The 21,275-nt window shown below is 33.7% G+C and overlaps 1 protein-coding gene across 1 annotated transcript in view; it reads left to right on the top strand.

Moving 5' to 3' along the window:
• Positions 1-21,275, top strand: part of LOC110403333 (connector enhancer of kinase suppressor of ras 2-like) — a 169,898-nt gene that overhangs the window by 91,330 nt on the left and 57,293 nt on the right. The window contains 3 exon segments of the mRNA XM_021406448.1: positions 3,239-3,298; positions 6,681-6,749; positions 16,358-16,504. Of these exon segments, the coding sequence (XP_021262123.1) occupies positions 3,239-3,298; positions 6,681-6,749; positions 16,358-16,504 (276 nt within the window).

Raw genomic sequence — 21,275 nt, 5'->3', positions numbered from 1 at the left:
AATGAGACTCGTTGGCTGTATTGTCATGGCCTGTCATGTGGCCTGTAGTTTCCTCCAGACTGCCCTTTCTTCTGGTGGAACATCAAGCAGACAGAGCCTGTGCTGTGCCCATGCTGTAGAGTGTGCTACATCACTAGGTGGAAGAGCTGTGGTGTATGTACTTAACCATCTCCAGTGTACCAATAATTTTATAGCTAACACAACTGCAGTAAGTGGGTACTGCTGACGGAGGACGTGAGATAAGTACTGCAATCAAATTTGCCTGTTTAAAATTTTTTTTAGATGAAGTGAAATCACTGTGAATGACTGAGTTTTCTGTGCCTAATTGTGAAGGCACTATAACATGGTAGGTTGGAAACTTCTTTATAATCAATTTTGCTGACACTATATTCTGCTTAGGAAAAAAATATGAAAAAGGACTATAAATGGGAATAAAAGAAAAATCATGTGAACAGTAAAACATTAATCAGAATCAAATATAGAACAGAGTAATGAATTACAAATGGCTTTCTCATGGTTGTGTAGCAGTTTTTTCCACAGGATCTCTACTCCATTCAAGAGAAAAATGAATGCTATTCACTGAATGGAAAGTATTCAGAGTTCCATTTTTATCCTTAGCATTCAGTGTAGGGTTTGATGTATTATTTACCAGACTTCATCTAAGCTCTGCATTCCCTTGAGTTACTAAGTTCATCATGAGAATTTTTTTTTTATGTGGTCTTACTGGGTGCTTCACGGACATTAATTAATTTTTCCTCAAAACATGCTTGTGGAAATGATATTGTAACTTCGGTTTTATAGGTAGGAGTCTCATATAGAAAGCAATTTGGGCCAAAAACACCAAAAATCTATTTTTTGGAGACTCAGTGGGAGATGCTTACCATATGATTATTGGGAAGACTTGTTACTTTCATAGACCAATTTTAAAACACAACCTCTCTTGATTTTAAGTGTAGCCAAGATTTTATGAGCTACTGACATCTCTAGATTCAGCTTCGTAGGGTTGGCACCTAGAGAGCAAACACAGTTAGTTGCTTTTGGTGAAAAATCTGTTGTAAACTGGTAGCTCAGACTTATAGAAGAATTCTGTTACCTAAAATAAAATTCAGTTGTATTAATTGTGGGTTTTTAGTTGCACAACTTCATCTGCAAAGCTGTTTTTATTATATATCTTCCAATTTCTTCAGCAAATGAACCTGACGTCCTGTAGATATTGCATAAACTTACATATAAACTGAATTAATTTCCAGGTTTAAATAAATACTGTATCCTTAAAGCATTTTCACAAAAGGATTGTGTTTCATGTGAACATGTACCTTTATTTCTAGTAATTCCTAAATTTCTGTAAGTTATTATGAGCTCAATAATCTTTTATTTATTCTAAAATGTCTTCTTTTTCAGTCTTCTTTATTTAAAAATAATCTCATCTCAAACATTCCTTTGAAGATAGTCTCTTCTGATAGTTCAATGGCTGTTTGCTTGATAAAATAATTTGCGCTGAGAAGTACACATTAGAAAGATACTGCTTTTTTCCTCTCTTGCCATTCCTTACCCAGCTGTGCCTATCCTGATACCAGTCAAAACGCTTCCTCCTTTTCCCTATTTAGCCACTGAATTTTCAGTGGCAAATACCAAAACTCTCCACATATTCTTTATTACATTTTAGAGTAACTTCCAAGATCACTAAACAGTCTCCCCTGAACTGTACTAGTAGGCATGGTAATACAGTTTACGTCTGAAGTTGTCGGCTCTGACTGTATCTCTGAGAGAGAACGTGCAAATAAAAACACTAACTGCATGATCTAATGAAATGACCCTATAAAAATTTATAAAAGCAAAAGTTAATAATAGAGCGATGTTTTAAGAGAACAAGCAGTCACAGTGAGCATTATCTACACTGGTAATTCATAAGCAGTAAAGTTAAGCCATATAACCAGTTTTAGCTAGCTTTCATTTTTAAGATTTAAATAAAGTTAAACTTATCTGAAAATGAATTAGCTAGCATTGAGGTAGAAGCCACATTTTGTCATAATGAAAAGTCACAGTGGATTCTTTTGGAGCAGGTTTCTCAGAGCTTCATCTAGTCAAGTTTTGATCATCTCCAAGGTCAGATATTCCACAGCCTCTCGAGGCAATCAGTTCGAGTGTTGTATCACCCTCAAGGTTTCAAAAAAAAAATAAAAGTAAAAACTAAAATAAAAATGTTTTTCTGCCAAGTTCCAACTTGTGTCTCTTACTTCTCATGCTTCCATCTCATGCTTTCAAGAAGTTTGGCTCTGACTTCTCTGCAGCCTTACAGTTTATGTAGTTGTAGAGAGCAAGACAATCTTTCCTTTGTAGAATTTTACTATTTTTTTAGGTTGACAACTAGCCTGCAAATCATCATTAATTTTCCGGAATCTTGAAATCAGTTTCTGAACAAAATGTTCTTTCTTATTTGCTGGAGGCTCTAAACTTCCATTTTGACAATGCAAGGTGATGCAGAATTATTGAAAAGATAATGAATCAGCAGTACAATGTATCAATTAGATTAATTAGATTTCAAAATTTGATGAATAACCATACAATACAGAGAGATGTGAAGCTATGACCTTACTCATGATAGGTTAGAATGCAAGCAGTTGAGTCTCTCTGACATTTAAGGCTCCGTCTACGTGTGTGTGCGTGCACGTACAGATAGATATCTACTTAGGTTGTCTCTCTGTATCTTATCAATCACCTCCTTGAAGCAGAATTCTTACTGGACTAATTACAAAAATCCTGTTAGTTCACCAAGCTCATTTTTTCTACATAAATTGGCAATATGAGCAGTTGCTCGTGTATTTTCGAAGTTAGATTGTTTCCTTTTTATTGAGCCAGTAACTCTCTGAAAAGAGGGCATGTAATTTTAAAGACTATTTGTGTTCATTGTTTCAGTTTTGATACCTCTTTTATGACACTAGTAATAAAGCGAGGTTATGTTAAATATTTCGAATACTGAATTGTAACAAGCTTTTATGCAGAGGCTTGGTGCTGAATTCTATCCAAATACTTCTTTCTAACTTAAAAATGCATACTATTTATAACAGGCAATGATACATATGTGTTTAACTTTGCAAATGTTATTCACACATGATTTATTCCAGACATCTGAAATGTTACCATTCTTAAACTGAAATAGACATACATACTTACTGTATTATCATGCAAACATCATTTGTTTCTCACAAGTATTAATTACCTTTTTGCCTCTTTTCAGGGAATGTATATCAAATCAACATATGACGGGCTGCATGTAATCACAGGAACAACTGAAAATGTAAGCTTGCTTCACCTAAAAGACTTCTATCGTGCATGCAAGTATCTTCTGTATATCTGCAGTGTATTTTTTTATATCTGCAGTGTATTTTTTTGTATCAAAACTTGCTGTAAAACAAGGCGTTTCTTATCAATACTGTTTTATTTATTTATTTATTTTACGCGTACCACGTCACCTTCTTAAAAATTTGAAAATATTGGAAATAGATGTAGAAAAATACCTGTGATGAAGTAACTAATTATAAAAGACAAAAATATTGAACTTCTGTGCTCAGTGGTTCTAGTATAAACATTGCAGTGGGTGATATGAACATTGCAGCCCATAAATCAGTATAGCTGATTGTTATTCTTGTCACACTGTTCAGTTTTTCTGTGAAGTAGCTTCTTGTTACTTAACTTGCAATTCATAATTACAAATTTGAAAAAATAATTTTACTTCAACTTCTGCAATATAATTTTTCTGTCAGACTTCATAATAGGACCCACTCCTGTTTTTCACATAGTCCATGTTTTAATCACAGTGATTTTATTCAGCCTTGGAATGGTTTAAAAGTGAATAGCTGGATAAATTAGAAGTTGAAATTTCATAAAGCTGATATTGAAACTAAGCAATGCTAACACCCAAGGAACATGAAATTTGCATCATGCAGCTAGCCATATGGATCCAAAATATCACATGCCATGTAATATGCGTTGTTTTCCTTGTTTTGTATAAATCAATATGGTTTTGATAGTTTTAGTCACTCATTTTTTGAGATATTAGAGACCCAGGGAAAGCCTTATGATTTATTTATCACAATTTATGACAAATATAATGTAAATTAAAATTAAAATTTATTTGCTTACTTATATTAACACCATTGATAGCATTTAGAAGACTCCTGAAACTGATGAATGAACCCTCTTGATTATGTTGCAACCACAGAACAAATAATGCATGCTATAATTAATATACTTGGTCATTGTAATTTTAATTAATTTGCATAGAAATATGAAGCAGTTTGTAGGAAAAATATATACTTATAACTGAAATTCGTGGGAGGAGATAAGAAATTAACCAGCCATTAAAACACTTAAACTTTTTTTGTCTTGTCTGTGTAAGGCCTTTTTGATAAGACAGCACTAAAAAGTTGTTTGGTTGGTTTTTTTTGTTTTATTTTTTTCTTACAGTGTAATCACATGTGCAGTTAAACCAGCTTCAAAGACATTTAATTTCTGGCATTTCAGCAAATTGATTTTTCATTCCTTTTGAAGGGATAATTGACCTCAGAGCCAGTGTTTAATTTTAAGAGATAATAATTAGCTCAGCCTTGTCAAAGTCAGGAAAGGAGCTAAAAAAAAAAAGAACCAGGCCTCTGCTTTTTCAACTAATGTCAACTGAAGTTAAATGCATTATGAATAGTGATGTTTGCTTCCATTTCCTACTTACCTTTCTTTCACTGGTTAAAGCAATCAAATTTGTGTTCACATTGAATTCTAGAAATGGAAATAGAATGTCTTTCTGTTATAAGTTTAGTCCCATATCAAGAGCAGTCTGCCAAAATTCCGTGTTTCCACTAAAAAGATAAATTGATTCTGGAGCCAGGCAGTTTCTGGCTAGAAAATATACAGGCAAATTCCTTCTCAATTTGATGTGGAAGGACTAAGATGTCAGGAGATGATAGCTGGCTGTAATGGCCAGGCAGTTTAGCTGAAGGGCTAGACTCCCTGCTACACCAGATACAGAAACCCTTACGAAAGAACAAGCAGAGATCAAGCAGGTGAGTGGTTAGCAACAGTTCATGAAGGGAGGTTGGAAAGATAAGCAAGGAGTAGGCTGGAGGTGAAAGCAATGCTTGGAATAGCACCTATAACATACTTGGAATCAGTGTCAAATACTGGTTTGTTATTTATTCATTATTGAATAATTAATGATATTTTCTACTACTCCCTAGCAGCTGTGTAGACTGCAAAACCTACTGATTAGTCAGCAGGTGGTCACTGTTGGAGAGTGTTTCAGCTCCTCATAGATTGTCTCTGTATTGTGCTTATTTTTGGTTTCGGTAGTAGAGGCTGCAGGGGGGTCCAATGAGAAGAGTCTGGAAGCTGCCCCATATCAGATATGAGCCAGTTCAGGACAGCTCCAGAAGTCACTGGCTAAAACCGAGGCAGAGAGTGACGCTGGTTATGCTTTTCTAGTTACATGTTTAAGAAAGCTTTGTTTTCCCATGATGCTAATTGATGAGTGATCTCCCTGTCCTTATCTAAACCCCTGAACATTTAAATTGTATTTTCTCCCTCTGTTCTGCTGAGAAAGTGGAGTGAACAAGCACCTATGTGATGCTTGCATACCTATCAAGGTTAAACCAGAACAATCTCTTTAGCATTTTTCTTAGAAGCAATTGTAGTAATTTTCTTTCCAATGGCTGTTTGCGTTTTTGTTGTGTTGTTTCCTGTTGCCCTTATTACTTCTATTTCTTTATAATATTCATCCACATAGTGGATAGAAATGATGGCTGGGATTTGTGGTTGGAGAAGACTGTCCAACAGAACAGCTCTTGCCAGTTTTCTGGAAATTTTGACTGGTAGGCAGTGAGGTCATGTTCATAAGCTTCTTCAAGTCACCTTTAGTGCAGGTAAATCTTTTCATCTGTCACATTTATTGACATGCTGTTGACGATGTTCATGTAGCTTGCAGGACAGTGAAATTTAATGCATTTTAATGTGATCAGAAGAAGCTATATTTTGTGTAAGGAAGTTTTTCAACTCAGAGATCCAAAATTATGAGAGTGGAGTAATAATGTATATACTGAAGAGCTAGCCTGTCAAGGACTTAATCCATTTCTAATTACCATTTTGTGTTCATGTGGTTAATCTAGTAATGTCTTGGAAGTGATGGAGCCGTAGTATATTTGCAGAGTATTCGTAGTGGACTTAAGCAGAAAACCTGTTCTATAAAGGACTGTATTAGGCCTGCTTTTCTGTTATATGTATGTTTTTCCCAGCCATGCCCCTGGGTGTGCTGTAGTTCAGTATTTGTTGGCTTAACAGATTTACTGCTATGTGATGTAAATTCAGCCAGTGAATTCCCAGCAAGATTATAACAGCTCATGGCCTGATACCCCCTTCCAAGAGGTAAAGAAGCTAAAATAGTTCAAACAGTCAAAAAGGTTGTTCATCAACTTGGAAGTAGGATTTGAGATTACTTCATCACTGAATTGCCATCTGTTACAGAAAAATTTGTTTCTTACAAATACAATTTTTAATAAATTTTGATATTTGATAGTAATACTTCTCTGGAGAGAGCTTTCTTGCCTCTTTCCCCGTTCATAGTTTTTATCCATCCTCTTCCCTTATGCTCCCCCACCCCAAATATAAAGTTAATTGTTATCTCCTGTCCTTAGTCTCCTGCTGACCAGTGTAAGAAAATCCATGCTGGTGATGAGGTGATTCAAGTCAATCATCAAACTGTGGTAAGTATTCTGGAGGTTACGCTCTGCAGGTTTTGCCTATTCCCACTGCTAAAAATATGATAACTCTTACTAGGTAATATTGCCAAAGTAGATCACTCTTCATGCCTTTTAAAATACCATAATCGTTGCTTATACTTAAAAAAGACAGAAATTATCATTAACTAGCCCAGAAGAATTATCTCCACACAGTGGAGACTAAATATTTCTTTTCCTCTTTTTCTTTTCTGTTCCTCAAAACATTTATTCAGTACTTTATTCACTTTTTAATTCAAATGTCATATCTTCATTCCCTGTAAAATAAAAAAGCAGCGACAGTTTGTATTGACATATAGCTGGTTTTTATGACTCCTATTTTCCTTTTACCTTATTCCTGAGCTGAATGAAATGTCTCTCTAATGTGTCAGTGTTCAGTTAATATCATGTGAAGCATTTAGCGTTGCCCTTTGATGAGGCAAATTTTACATTTAAGATCTTAAATACTTCCTGAGTTGTTCAAGTTTTCAAGACTCTTAGAATATTATTTCAAATATATGTGTCCAATGAAATCCACTGTCTCCAGTGGTCATGATTGTTTTCCATAGAGACCATACTTAAATCATTTCAAGATGGAAATTTCTTTAATGTTATGCTAGTCTATTAAGTATAAATCCTGTTTTTAAAAAATCCATTCTGAAAACGATTAGATATAGTCATTTTGCATTACCATTAGTGAAAATACTTTCCTGATTAGAGAAAGTAGAGATTTCTTTGAATAGGTTCTAATCCTGTAAATGACTATTGGCATCATCTCATCTGATTTTGACTAAAGAAGGTCAATGTATTTTCTGGATAAATTCATATTTGTTCATTCACCATGATAATTTGATTTTTCACAACATTCAGTGATGTTCCCATAACCCATAATAAGTTGTTCCAGTAATTAATTATTCTCATTGCTGAATGAGGTGTCATTTTATTAGGAGTATGCTTTTGTCTGGCATAAGCTTCCAGTCCTTTGATCTTGATATATTTATATCTATTTTACTGGAGATCCCATTTCTCACGTAGATATTTTCAGGGTGTAATCAAATTACCTCTTCACCTTTTCTTTGATAACCTGAATAATTTAAGCACTTTCAGTTTTTCATCATAATGCATAACTCACTTTGTTTAAATTCCCAGCTGTAATACTTTGCATATTTGACACTGAGCTCTACAGTAAAGACATATTCATAGACATGGTAATACACTTCTGCTAAAGTAGTACAAATGAGACTGTTTTACTGTAACCACTAATAGCTTGCTGTTTGCCATTTTTTAAAGGCTACTGTTCGTTTTTCTTCAGTCACAGGCAAAAATGAAACTAAAAGAACACTTGGATTTATTCCCTGTAAAATAAAAACTATAATTTCGATTTAAATTTGTCTTTTTCCATTGGGCGTCCATTTGAAGAGAGGAATCACTACACAGAAACTGTGAGAGGAGCTCTTAAATAGGTTTAAGATGTAGAGTTGAAAATAGTTATACTGTCCCCACATTCCAGTGGAGTCAGCACAGATAAAAGCACTTCTAATCCTGGAGGCATTTCTCTGGGGTTGTAAAGCTATAGCAGAGGATTAAGTATGCTGACAATGTCAGTCCACTGAATTAAGTATTTTGGAATTGGTGTCACTGGAATATTTTGGCTGTATGTCTTCAAAATAATTCTTGTTACTTATATAAAATGATTATATAAATTTTAAAGCATTATGTGAATTAAGTAAGAAATATCTTATTACTGAAGGTAGATATATTAATACACTTTTTTTTCTGAAATCCATTATATTAACAAATATATTGACCATATTAACAAAACAGTACAGCTTACTTTACTTTTCAAATGATTTTTCAGTGTTGTTGAAAATTTAATAAAATGAGTTCAAAAAGTATCAAAGGAAAACTGCTTACAAATTATATAATGCAACAGTTGAGTAAGAAATAAAAGATTTACCACGTGGAATTTGCTCTAACCAAAGAACACTCTGTTATACAATTATGAAGATCAAAGAAAAAATAATAGTACTTTAGGCAAGAAATTAATTAAATCAGTCAACTCACCACTAGCTGTAAGGATCACTTAATCATTATCCAATTTCCTTATTTGCTTTTCTGCTTATCCTTCTTGCTTATGAGATTTTAATAAAACAGAAGAAACTTGAAAAATAAATTACATATTCTAAAATACCACATTAACTCTTTTTAATCTTGTCAGCAACAACAGGCACTAGTACTGCCACTATCTTGAGAATTTCTATTTTCCTTTTTTATAAAATTAAACATAAGTCATTTATATGTCACTGTACTTTTATTTGTTTGCAAAATAATAATTACACCGTGAGTTCCATGAATAATATAAATTCTGCTGCTTAGCTGAAATAAAAGGAAGGTGAATTTCATTTTGTCTTAACTTTCTTTACATTTTTTTATAGATGGGATGTGATTCTTTAATCAGAGGATTAGGACTGTCGTGCAGTGAAAATAGGGTAAAATTAATGCTAAGAAATACTCTTTTCTTTCCATTTTCCATAACATGATTGTTATAAAATATAGGAAAATTAGAAGAAAGCCAGTCATAAAAAATACAGAAATATATGTATATTCAGAATGGAAGCAAAGCTGATACATTAAGGCCAAATAATCTGCATTTAAGTTCGCTAAAGACACTGACACTTCAATTGCAAGTCCCTGAGCACAGGTTTTTATTGAATTTTCTGCTTTAGGACAACATTGTGTGTTGTGGAAATGTAAAGAGGAAAACTTATTATCAAATACTATGGAAGGATTTACAGAGAAAAGGATAATTAAAGACATGTAGAAAAGGGCATGTTAGATGAAATACAATATACATTTATGAAAAATAAATCATTAATGTTCTACCTTTGGTAGATTTTCAGACAACAGAAATCTTATAGGTACAAACAAATATTGATCTATCTGACCATCTGTAAAATATTTGATCTACTTTTGTACACAAAAGTGTTAGATTAACTAGGGAAAACTGAGTTTTCAGAAAACTGAGAACTTTTTTTGAAGATTAGAATTTGAAGGTCATGTAATAGGACAGAGAGCAATAATAATGCTTTTAGTAACTCATGCTGAAAGCTAAATGTTACTCAGGAGCAGCTGGCGAGAATCCAGAAGTCAGAATGTAGTAATTAATCCCAAATCGACTCATCGCCACAGAGGTGATGTGACTGAAAATGGCGAAGATGAACTCGGAATTAATCAGGAACACGTTTCCAGGGGAAATAGAGTTTTAATGCCATTGTCTTGACATTGGTAATATCTTGTCTGAAATACTGCTCAGGTCATTTGCAGTCATCAAAGGTGAATTTACATATGAACATTTAAAAATGTAATGGAGGCAAAGAAAATGTACTGTCTGTCTCAGATGAAGGGATTCTTTAATTTAAATTTTTTAAAGACTTTAATTTGGTTAACCCAGCCGGCTAGGTCTGAGAGGAAATAGAATTCCTCTGTCTTAAAGGTTGAGGCTATACAGACCTGGAAAAGAAAGAACAGTTTAAGGCAGAAAGCAATGTTGTGGAAGAGCAAACATCCATACAAACATCTTTAAGTAGATCTGTGGTAAAATTTGGAAAAGATGGTGATTGAGGACCTGATGAAAATGATTAACTTATAGTTCCCTGCAACTACATAAAAGAGGAAACAAATGGATGTAGTAGCCTGGAAAGGCTCTTTCCATTCTAACACCTTTGCTTTGTTGTGTTTGTTACAGGTGTTGGTAACATTTTCTCTAAATAGCTATTATTATTAGGTAATGTTGATGCATTTTCATACTTGATAAGGTTATTCTCAGGAATGAAGGATGCCATGTAAATTCGTGACCAGCAGCCTAATGCCCTTTCATACTGCTCATTGTCTGTCATTTAGCATACTTTGATAATAGCATGAACAACATGAACACTGTTTGGATGTATAAAATGCCCAAATTCTTATTGCTGTGGATTGCATTCTAAATCCCATTCATACAAATCTGGATCTTTTAAATGAGAAGGAACAAAATTAAGATCCCTGCAACAGTTAAGTAAATTTCCGCGCTATCTTATTGGTGTTGAATTAATATTACAGATGTATGTGTACTGAATTGTAAATTTGAGTCTTAATGAAAGTTGACTGTGGATTCAGGTATATCTGTAAATGTAGTGCCAGGTTGTATTATTTGTGTTTGATGTCACTGTGTTGTGAAATAAAAGTAGGAAAAAGAAAGATAAAAAACTGAAGAGTAAATGTCATGAGAATTACAACTTCTGCCCCCAGAATGAGTCATTTGGTTTGTAAAGAAATGTCCACATATCACTCTTAAGAATTCTGCCTTTCAGTGTTTTTCTATTACTTAATTAATGAAAATCACTCTGTAAGACAAAAGGAAAAATGTTTATATTTCTACCATCAATTATTGTGTGTAACAGTTAAGATATAAATGAGGAGAGCGAATCAGCTACAGGTGTTAATGTAGAGCTTCCCTTCAGTGACAAAAAGTAGTTTCATGATCTTGCAGCACATTTTTGCCTGATAATAATTTCTGATATCTATATTAATGAAGCCACTTCCCTTGATTAGTCCACTAACCTGGGCAGTATTGTAAGGCAAAGTGAATTACAGCTGTAAAATACAAAAAACGTCTGTTTCCTTAACAAAGAAGTTGAGTTTACACAGTCCTTTTATTTATTTACATATTTATTTTTAATGAAAATATGAAGAAAGGTCACACTGTTAAGATTCAAGTAAATATCCAGATGGGTTTGCTTATGTATTCAAAGAGCCTTGAGGGGGAACATCTGTCCTGGTTCATGTAGGGGTTAGGTCCTACTGGAGTCAAAACAAAATTACTTGTTTGCAGGTGGTGTGCAATGTCATATGTTCTAAATATTTCATAAATGTTATTCTGTACAATTGGTTTCCTGATCAAATGCATAGCAAGACGGGTCCTAAATTCCTTTTTAGTTAATGCAGCTTGTCAAATGATGCCATTAATGTGCACAACTCTCACAAATGGATGAAGGTTTAATATACCTTCTTTCTGTGAGATGCATTATGTATTTTTGTATTTCTTGTAAGTTTTCTTTTTTTTAGAGTCTTGATCAATGTATAGGATTTGATAAACAGTAAAGGAACTGAGGAAACATGTTTTACCTCTAGAATTTTCAGGAGAAGCTGAGAAAGGAATATAGGTATTCTACTGACTAAGCACTTCTAGTTCCACTCTCTGAGTTGTCTTCTAAATTTGTATCATAACAAATTTGTATAATGAGTTTTTAAAGAAATCAGTATGGAGGTAAATAACTCTTGTGGTGGCCTTAACTACTGGATTCCTCTGATAAGCATCGCCGTGTTCAACAGTCCAGCTGTTTCTTCTGTTCCTTTTAATAGATGCACAGGCTTACTTCCAGTATCCTCATCCACAAATGCACTGTTTTGTGTTTTCTTCAGCTTCTTTTTGGTGACTGCAACATCAGGAATTTTTGGTGTTTTTAATACAAATCATCAGTCTGTCATCATCAGCCAGGTATCCTCTATTTTAAAAAAAGGAGAAAAGGCACTTTTCCAGCATGAACACAGTTTGCATGCATAAAAGTGCCAAAATTCCTATTGCTGGTAGGATGCATTCTCAATCTCATTCATATGATTTTCTTCTAAATGAGAAGGCAAAGTCAATATTGGGAGACTCTAAAGAGGTTGTTGAAGATAAACTAGAAGACAAACTGGTTGAATGTAGGTTAATGAGTGAGCTATGTTTTTCTGAACATATGTATTTCTAACTGCAAAATTATCAGCTTTAGATACACAAAATTACTACAGCATTTTGTATGTTTATATCATTATACTCTTGTGATAAAGAAATTTAGTATCATGAGAACAGATATTTTTGAACCGTTGCTTTAAATTTACTATGTATTCCAGTTTCCACTCAATATTTCTTGTGCTTTCTTTGAAAAATACTTTAAGGCAGACAACAGTAGTGCAAAATTTTTTCACTGGAATCTTTTTTTTTCACAATGCAGAAGTACAAATCAAGAAAAAAATATTAATTGAACAATCCTAAATGTAAATCACAAAAAAAAATATTAAATTTCTGCCTACATCTTACCATTTTCGTTTACATTATGTTAATCTGTGTTTCTTGTATGTTTAATATCTAAATTAAAAATAATTTTTCTTTTTGACTAACGTTATGAAGTCAAACGTATTTTAAGCCTGTGAGTATCTAATTTCCTGTGATATTAATCTTTTCTCTTTACAAACTTTGTGCATCTTCTTCCAGGTGACTAGTGATAGGACAAGCAGTAATGGCCTTAAATTGTGCCAGGGTAGGTTCAGGTTGAATATTAGGAAAAATTTATTCTCAGAAAGAGTAGTGATGCATTGAAACAGGCTGCCCTGGGAGGCGGTGGAGTCACCATCCCTAGAGGTGTTCAGGAAAAGAGTAGACGTGGCACCAAGGGACATGGGTTAATGGGCATGGTGGGGGTGGGCTGACAGTTGGACTTGATGATCTTAGTGGTCTTTTCCAACCTTAATGATTCTATGATTCTGTCACTTTGATGGTAATCCTCATTGCTGGTCTCTGACTGTGTTTTGCACATTCTTTGGGTTATGAACCAGGTGTGCAACAGGCATTATGAGACTTTCCACACTCTACTTTGTAGGCCTGGTTTACCAGGAGAGCACATACATAGAAATAGGGCATTGTATTACATTATGTAAATATGTCTAGTAAAGAACTGCACCATGGCTAGTGCTTTACCTGGTCATGCAAAGAGAACAAAATAATGTCCTGAATTTGTTGTTTACATGAAATAGGTATTCTAGTTGCTCCGATTTCATATATTCAGGAAAATAAAGCGTCATGCTAGTCATTTTTTTCTTCATTAATCTGATGTTAACTTTCAATACTGAGTGAAATGTGTTAACCCATATTGTACAATCTGATTAACTGAATGGTTAAAAACTTAAAGGAGCAAAATACCCTTTTGCTGACCACATCTCACAACAGCTAGAGGTTGATAACTGTTATTAAAGAACGTTTAAGTATAAATGTCGTACTCTGTCTGAAGGACTGGTTTTCAACAAAGAATTTTTAATCCACTGTAATGACTTCTCTTTTCTCAAAGATATTTTTAGTAAAGCAATTAATAATAACATGTCCAAATTCCTAAGAGCATTTTATCATAGCCTAGTAGTAATGATTTCAGACTGTTCTTTAATAGATCTTGGTATTTAATGGTTTTGTCCTTAAGATTATCATTGGAATAATTTATCATTAACTTAATTATTTATCATTCTTATCTAAAAGGAGCTTGTGGAACTCTAAAGGTTTCAACATACTGAAAATTATAGCCATCTATAAAAATAAAAAATATTTCACTTTCAATTCTATAAGTAAACAAATATGTATATGCAGTCATTTTATAAGCAGAGCACAAACTGGAATAGTTTGTATGGAATGAAAGTTGATGTGTTTGTTTTCAGTTGTGGCCTCTTTAAAATTACTTCAATTTTCTGCTTTCCTTTGACTAGTGCATTTTTAGATTTTTTTCCACCAACAGTAAAAATAGAATAGAACTTTAAAAAGCTATTAATATGCTTTTTAGAACTATGACACATACTGCAATTCTTTCCAAGACAAGGGTTCACTTTTGGGATCCTGGCTTCAGCCCACTGTGGAGATCAGAAAAAAACTATAGGGTAATCTTCTCTGAGGCTCTTGTAAGAGGATTTGTACTGAGATCTCTTCACGGTTGCTTTTATGATTTTCTCTCCACCTTCATGTATGATCAGTTACTATCTTCCTCTAAAAGAAAGTAATTATAAATCATACGTGATGTAATATGCTGATATTTGTAGACTGCACTGATTCTGAATACTTGATTTTTTTAATATTATTTCTATTATATTTATTGATCAAAATAACAGTGATGATAAAACTGTTATAGTGAACTTACCAGTCAAGCTTAGTCAAAAATTATAGAAAATATAATGGCACTGAGTGCTTGCATGTACTTGTAGAGTTAAGCTCAACACCTGTGGGACATCTGATCATCTAGACAAGGTCACAAGTGTATTGACAACAAATGCAAATGTTAGAAGGAATTTATGGAATTCATAGAACTAAATTTGTTCTAATATTTAAACTAGCATTTAAATAAGAATATGTAACTAGCTCTAACTAGGGAGAAATACTGGTTTAGTGTTAAAAAATGTGAATTTTAATAAATTTCATTTTTTGTTCTGAATTTATACGTCTGACCATTTTGATACATCTTTTTTTTCTCATGTGCCTATACACCTGAGAAAAATGTGATCATCAGCCTGTAAACATAAGACTAGTTTTAGCATAAGCAGAAATATGTACTCTTTTATATTATTCAAAACCTCTTCTCCCATTCAGGATGATAGGATAGTGTAAAGCTTAATAAAAAATCCTATAAAAATCTATTATTTATTGTCGTGTATAACCATTTCATGGTTATAAAAGTTCATATTCAAATAATCAAGAAGATCAATAACTGTCTGTAAATAACCTTTTTGTGAGAGGCACGTATAAAATATTTTCAGTTTTAGTGATGTTCTTTTTTAAGACTGTGTTTCCCCTTTATAGTAAATTGAATTATTTGTCTTTATCTGGAGTGTGTGTGGATGAATCAAGTAAGTGATAATTTATTTTCAAGTAGAAACTAAAAGCTGTAATATATGTCGATAAAGCATAGTATGTCTACCTCCTCCACAGTGAGGGCTTCACTTAAGGATCCAGACAAATTATTCCATAACTGCTAGTCCTAAGCTAACAGAGAATGCAAAGTTTTCTGTCTTCAAAGTCATGAAAAATACTCTATTTGTCTATAATGGTCACATTTAAATATTATATGTATTATAAGTTATTTTTTTTCCTGATACTTGCTAGGAATAAAACAAAATTTGATTTGTCTCACAGAGTGCTCTGAGAGAAGTGGAACTAGTACATTTTGGAGGGAAGGAGGGATATACATATGTTTTTTGTCAACTGACTGCTGTAAAATAACTACCTTCTCTTCTTCCTTCCTCTGTCTCTCTGCCCTGTTTTCCATTAGTGATACCTCTGAAAGAACTAGTATTGTGTGTGTTCATGAGCAAAGTACACATGGAATGGTTACCCAGTCAACAGAACATATACAATATGAGTTTTGCTTGTCTTTCTCTCAGAAGTGTATTAATTTGGTGTTTGCAAAATCACTTGCTGAAATCCTTTGTGGCACTTGTCATGTCCTAACTATTTTTGAAACATCAGTTCTGCTTGCAAACTTGATTTAAAAAATACGGTGACCTTACAAATTATTAAAAGGGAGACAGTGTTCACTTACACTTTATTTTATTGAGAAATCAGGCTTAATAAAAAAGCAGAAATCACCCAACTTCACCAGCATCATTTCAGTCCAACAGAAGTAATCAGATATACTTTATAAAAACTGTTTGTGTTTGCAAAGAGCAGGAAGTAGTAATAAACCATTTCAGCTCATAGAAGCCTTCCTTCACATCTAAAGTTAAATGGAAAGCTTTCAGAATTCAGTTATGGAATTTTTTTTTCTTAGGTTGGCTGGCAGTTAAAGAACCTGGTAAATGCATTGCGAGAAGACCCAAATGGCGTGATTTTAACCTTGAAAAAACGTCCTCAGAATACCCTGGTTTCTGCTCCTGCCCTTTTGAAGAATGTCAGGTGGAAGCCTCTTGCACTTCAGGTAAGAAGGTTGTTGCAGCTCTGATGTCATGGTAAATCCTTCACACTATTCAAGGGAAAACACCTAGAATTGTTCTTTCCAATAAAAGAACATAAGGGCAGAGGATTAATGTCCTTCTCTCTAGCAGTATGATCGTGTATCTATTTGCAAACTTCATATGAAATCTCCAGAGACAATGAAAGGCATTTGCAATACAGTTTCCATAGAGAATCTCTCTTTATGTTGCTACATTAAAGAATTGTAATTCACAAGTATAGCAAATTCAGGAAGCTACGTCAGTGTGAAACTAATATCTGCTGTATATATGACATGGTATTTTCCACAAAAGTTATCACCCTTTGTCATGATAATCAGATATATTAAAGTGCACCAAACTCTTTTATAGAATTTTCAACTTTGTCATTTTCTATGATATGTCCTCTCCTGATGACTTAGAACTCAAGGCCCCCTGAAGAACAAAGAGTTCTTTAAGTATGATCATAACTCGGATGTTCTTCCATACCAGAGAATAATAGTGAGGGATTTCAATACACATATGAATCATCTCAGAAAACAAAAGGAACATCCCCAGGGTTATTTCTTAACAGTAGACATTGTAATAAGATGTTGAAAACCAGCTGGATCTTCAACGTCTTCCGGTCTTCTTTGGTCTTCAGTCCACAAAAATGGTCTCAAGTTTTAGGACCTAGAAACAATTCCAAATGCAGTTTTTGGTTTTGCCAGTTTCTCACCTAGATCTAGTGTCATTATTGTTGTCATTAATGACTTGGAACTAGCATAATTAAATTTCAAGATGATACTAAATCTTGTGTTTCCTGGACAGCTGACCTAACAGCTTGATGCTGCTGAAAAACAATGATCTCACTTCCCTCTCCCTGTACATGGCTGCAGGATGTCCTTGCCTTTGTTTGACTTTGGCACTTTTTAGACTCTCCAGATCCGTTTAATTCATTGAATTGGTAGGAAGGCTTCTGGTTTTGTTTGTTTGTTTTTCTCATGCTTTCTACTGCTTCTAGATTAAATTGGATCTTGGAGCATCAAGAAGCTATCTGACAGACTTTCAAAAATAAGGGTAATACAGTCAGCATAGACAAGGTTTTATACTTCAGTTAAAAGTAACCAGCTACATGAATGTAGGATATGAATGTTTGGCCAAGCGACAATCTGCAAAATAAAGTCTCAGTTAAAGTAGATCAAGGCTGAAAATGATCCAGCAAATGTCAGACTGTCACACACAAAAAAGGTAATATAATACACCCTGAGATAGAGTACATACAGAACAGTTCTTCCATCCTGACATAGTATTTGTGAGGTTTAAACACCAAAGCTCAGATCAGTTTTTGGCTACAAATTCTTCTTTCACTAGCAGTTGTCTGTTATTCTTCTATATTTTCCTTGCTCCTTTACTTGCTGAGGAGGCAAGAAAGGAAATATAAATATATAGATAGAAATAGATATAAAGTGAACCCAAATTTTTCAAGAAAACAGAGCCAAACATTTCCTTGCTTCCCTTGCCCTCACTAACTACCAGAAAACAGGATCCTAAAGGAATTAGGCAGTTTTTCTGAAGTCACAGATGTTGCAGTCTTTGATGGGTGATACATACATGTATATTTTTTAGAAGAATTAGAAGAGTTGTAGAATCAATTTACTTAAATCATATAATCACTTCTGTACATAGCTACATGAAGTATATGTATGATTCAAAAGTGTGATGAATTCTTTTGTAAAATGCTAAAATGTAAGATATAATTCTCATAAAAAAAGCACAGTAGAATTTCAGAAGTAGGATTTAAGAACTTGAAATTCAGAGGTTTGAAAAGATATTTGTTATCTGACAGCAGGAATTTTTTAAAGTCAGCTTTTCTATGATTGCTTAAGGTACATATAGGTGTTATTTTTTTTTCACAAGACATGTTAAAAAACGTAACGAAGTTAATTTATGAATCATTAGTGATACAGAATCTGTGAATGATCATAACTTGTATTTTTTTCATCTAACTGTACTATTTTTTTAGCTGTGTAGTTTCCCTTCATGCTTACGTAACAGCAGCAGACTGTCAAAATAGACTGAAGTTCTGTTTCAGTTATCTAGCAGTGAGACACCTCTCTCATACCATTTTTTCTTATTTTGTCTCTGTTTGCCATTATGTGACACTACAACATTATTTTCATTTTTAAATTCTTCAATTGTCCTTCCACTAAATGGTTCTTCCATCTGCAATGACAAATAGTGCTCTGTTTGTGTTTTTTTCCTTTTTAAGAAAAAAGTAGGCACACCAGCAATTTCATTCAAGTATTTATTGTATTTTTTTCTTTTTATTTCTAGAAATTTTCTAATGAGAATAATCCTTCCTGTTACAAGTACTTGACCCAGAACATTAAACTTATTATTATTTTGCTTGAGCTATAGAATCTGCCATTTGGTGATGTGAGTAATAAAGCTTGTCAACAATGACAGTTTTCTAATAATTCTTACATATTAGAAAATGCATGCTATGCCCTGAGACTTAATAAGTATCTTCTAAATAATTCTAGTTAAGTAACTCATTTTGGATCTTAAATAGATAATAAATACATAATAGAATTTATACAAAAGATAAATTCTATAACACCATGAGAACAGATGTTTATACAGAAACGAAGGAAAATAACATCTGCTTAGATGAACGTGGAAATCAAAAAAGCTGTATATTTCAACTTTCAAAAATGTATAAATCCACAAGACATGAACATACTGTGAATATAGTAGCTGTTTTACAGCATAGCCATACTGATCTGCCAGTATGTGAGAAATACTGGCGCAGTAGTAACATTAAGACTTCTGTTTCTTACTTATGAGTAGTAGTAGTATAATTGTTGAACATTCAACCTTTCTGAATGGCAGCTTATCCAATAAGCAATTAGTTATCTGTATCACTGGCATGAATGAATCTGTTCTGACAAAAATGACACGCTATAGGAATTCATAGGGTGATACACAGTTACGAAGCCCAATTTTCCCTTACCACAGGCAATCCATATAGAAGAGTGACGCCTGTGTGTTTTCTGTGAATTCACCCATCAGGGAAATTCTGGGGATTGAGTTTATTCCTTCAAGGGAGAAAGCAGAGATTCAGTGCCCCATCCTTAATCATCAAATCCCCTCATCAGGTAAGGGATGTCCATGTTCAAGCCTCTTTCTGTATTACTGGGCTTCACCAGCTTCCTGCATCTTGTCCTGCTGTTTTTGCAGGATGCACTGGGGCCATGTTTGTTGTTTTGAACAGCACTTTTGAAATAGATACAGTATATAATTATCCCCAATATTTGCAAAACACACTCAGAATCATAGCAATGTATTTGTTTCCAAAACAGTTTGAATTTTTCCATTTGGCAAGCGATTGATGAGGGTCGAATTTGTGTTTCGTTTTCGTCTGGTATTTAAGCATTACTTAATTATCAGACTCATAATGAGCTGTTCTCGTTAGAAATTACGAATAGCTAGCAGCAAGTTACCTGGTGTGTTACTTTCAGATGTTCTTTATAAACAAAACATGTTTTCCTTGGGATTTTTTTTACTTATGAGTGACTTCTCATACATTATGTCAAGCAATCATTTGCACACACACTGAGAGTCAGCAAAATAAGAATTTTAACTGGACCTGAGATGGAAAATTTAAAATGTTGAGGATGTCTGTTTAATTGATAGCCCTGGCTGTGATGATATTTGCTATTATTAAAATGACCTAGTTTAGTCAGTTGTACTGTGCTCTGGATTTTCTCCAATTCATTAGTGTCCTTGGAAACAAACCATATGAGGAAAAAAATAGATTTTTCTTTTCTTGCTGCCAAAAAAAGGGGAAACAGATAGTATTCAGAATGTAAAAAAAAAAAAAAGAAAGAAAAAGAAAAGAAAAAACTAAATAAAAAGTTAAAGTGGACAGGAAAGTTCTAATGTTCTGGGAATTACTCACAAGAGACTTGTATAGGTAGTTTCTTTTCTGACTCTGAAATGCCTATTCCACTTGTCAATCTCTGATGGTGATAATTTTTCTTTTGGCCCATGGGAAACTAGGAATGCAACTGCAGGTAAGTTGGGGTTACTCGAATATTTTCCATTTAGTCTCTTTTACTGTCATACCATAACTGTTGAAATAGTGACAGTATACTAAGTGCAGTAGCTAATTGCAGATTGCTCTAGTCCTTAATCTCCAGACAAGGTATTAGAAAGTGAATCATGAATGATGCTTGTCTTTGGCAGTAATTTTTTAATTATTTGTGTTTATGAAATTAAAGAAAAACGCAGACATTTGATTAAATAAGGGAGAATTAACAGTGAGCAGAGAAGACAATAATTTGGACCCCTATGCAGACTGATTTTCTCATGGAAAAATATCCTTTTCTGCCAATTAAATCAGCTTGTACTTGTTGAACCACATAAAAATATTTTCAGTGTTTATCTCTGGAAGAAAGAAAGCTTTCCATTCAGAAAAATATTACCATTAGTATTCATAGTTTTCATGGTAGAAAACTAGTTGCAACTGTTTGAGCACAATTTTGTATTTGAATTGAATTTTTCATATACATTATCTGATTAATTCATAGAATCATAGAATTAGCTAGGTTGGAAAAGACCTACAAGATCACCTAGTCCAACCATCCACCTACCACCAACAACCCCACTAAACTATGTCTCCCAACGCTATATCTAAATGTTTCTTGAACACCTCCAGGGACGGTGACTCCACCACCTCCCTGGGCAGCCCGTTCCAGCGCCTGACCACTCTTT

This window comes from Numida meleagris, chromosome 8 (assembly GCF_002078875.1).
Source record: "Numida meleagris isolate 19003 breed g44 Domestic line chromosome 8, NumMel1.0, whole genome shotgun sequence".
NCBI classification, from domain to species: Eukaryota; Metazoa; Chordata; class Aves; order Galliformes; family Numididae; genus Numida; species Numida meleagris.
The sequence above is the reverse complement of the archived record's forward strand: the minus strand, read 5'-3'. Positions and strand labels throughout refer to the sequence as shown.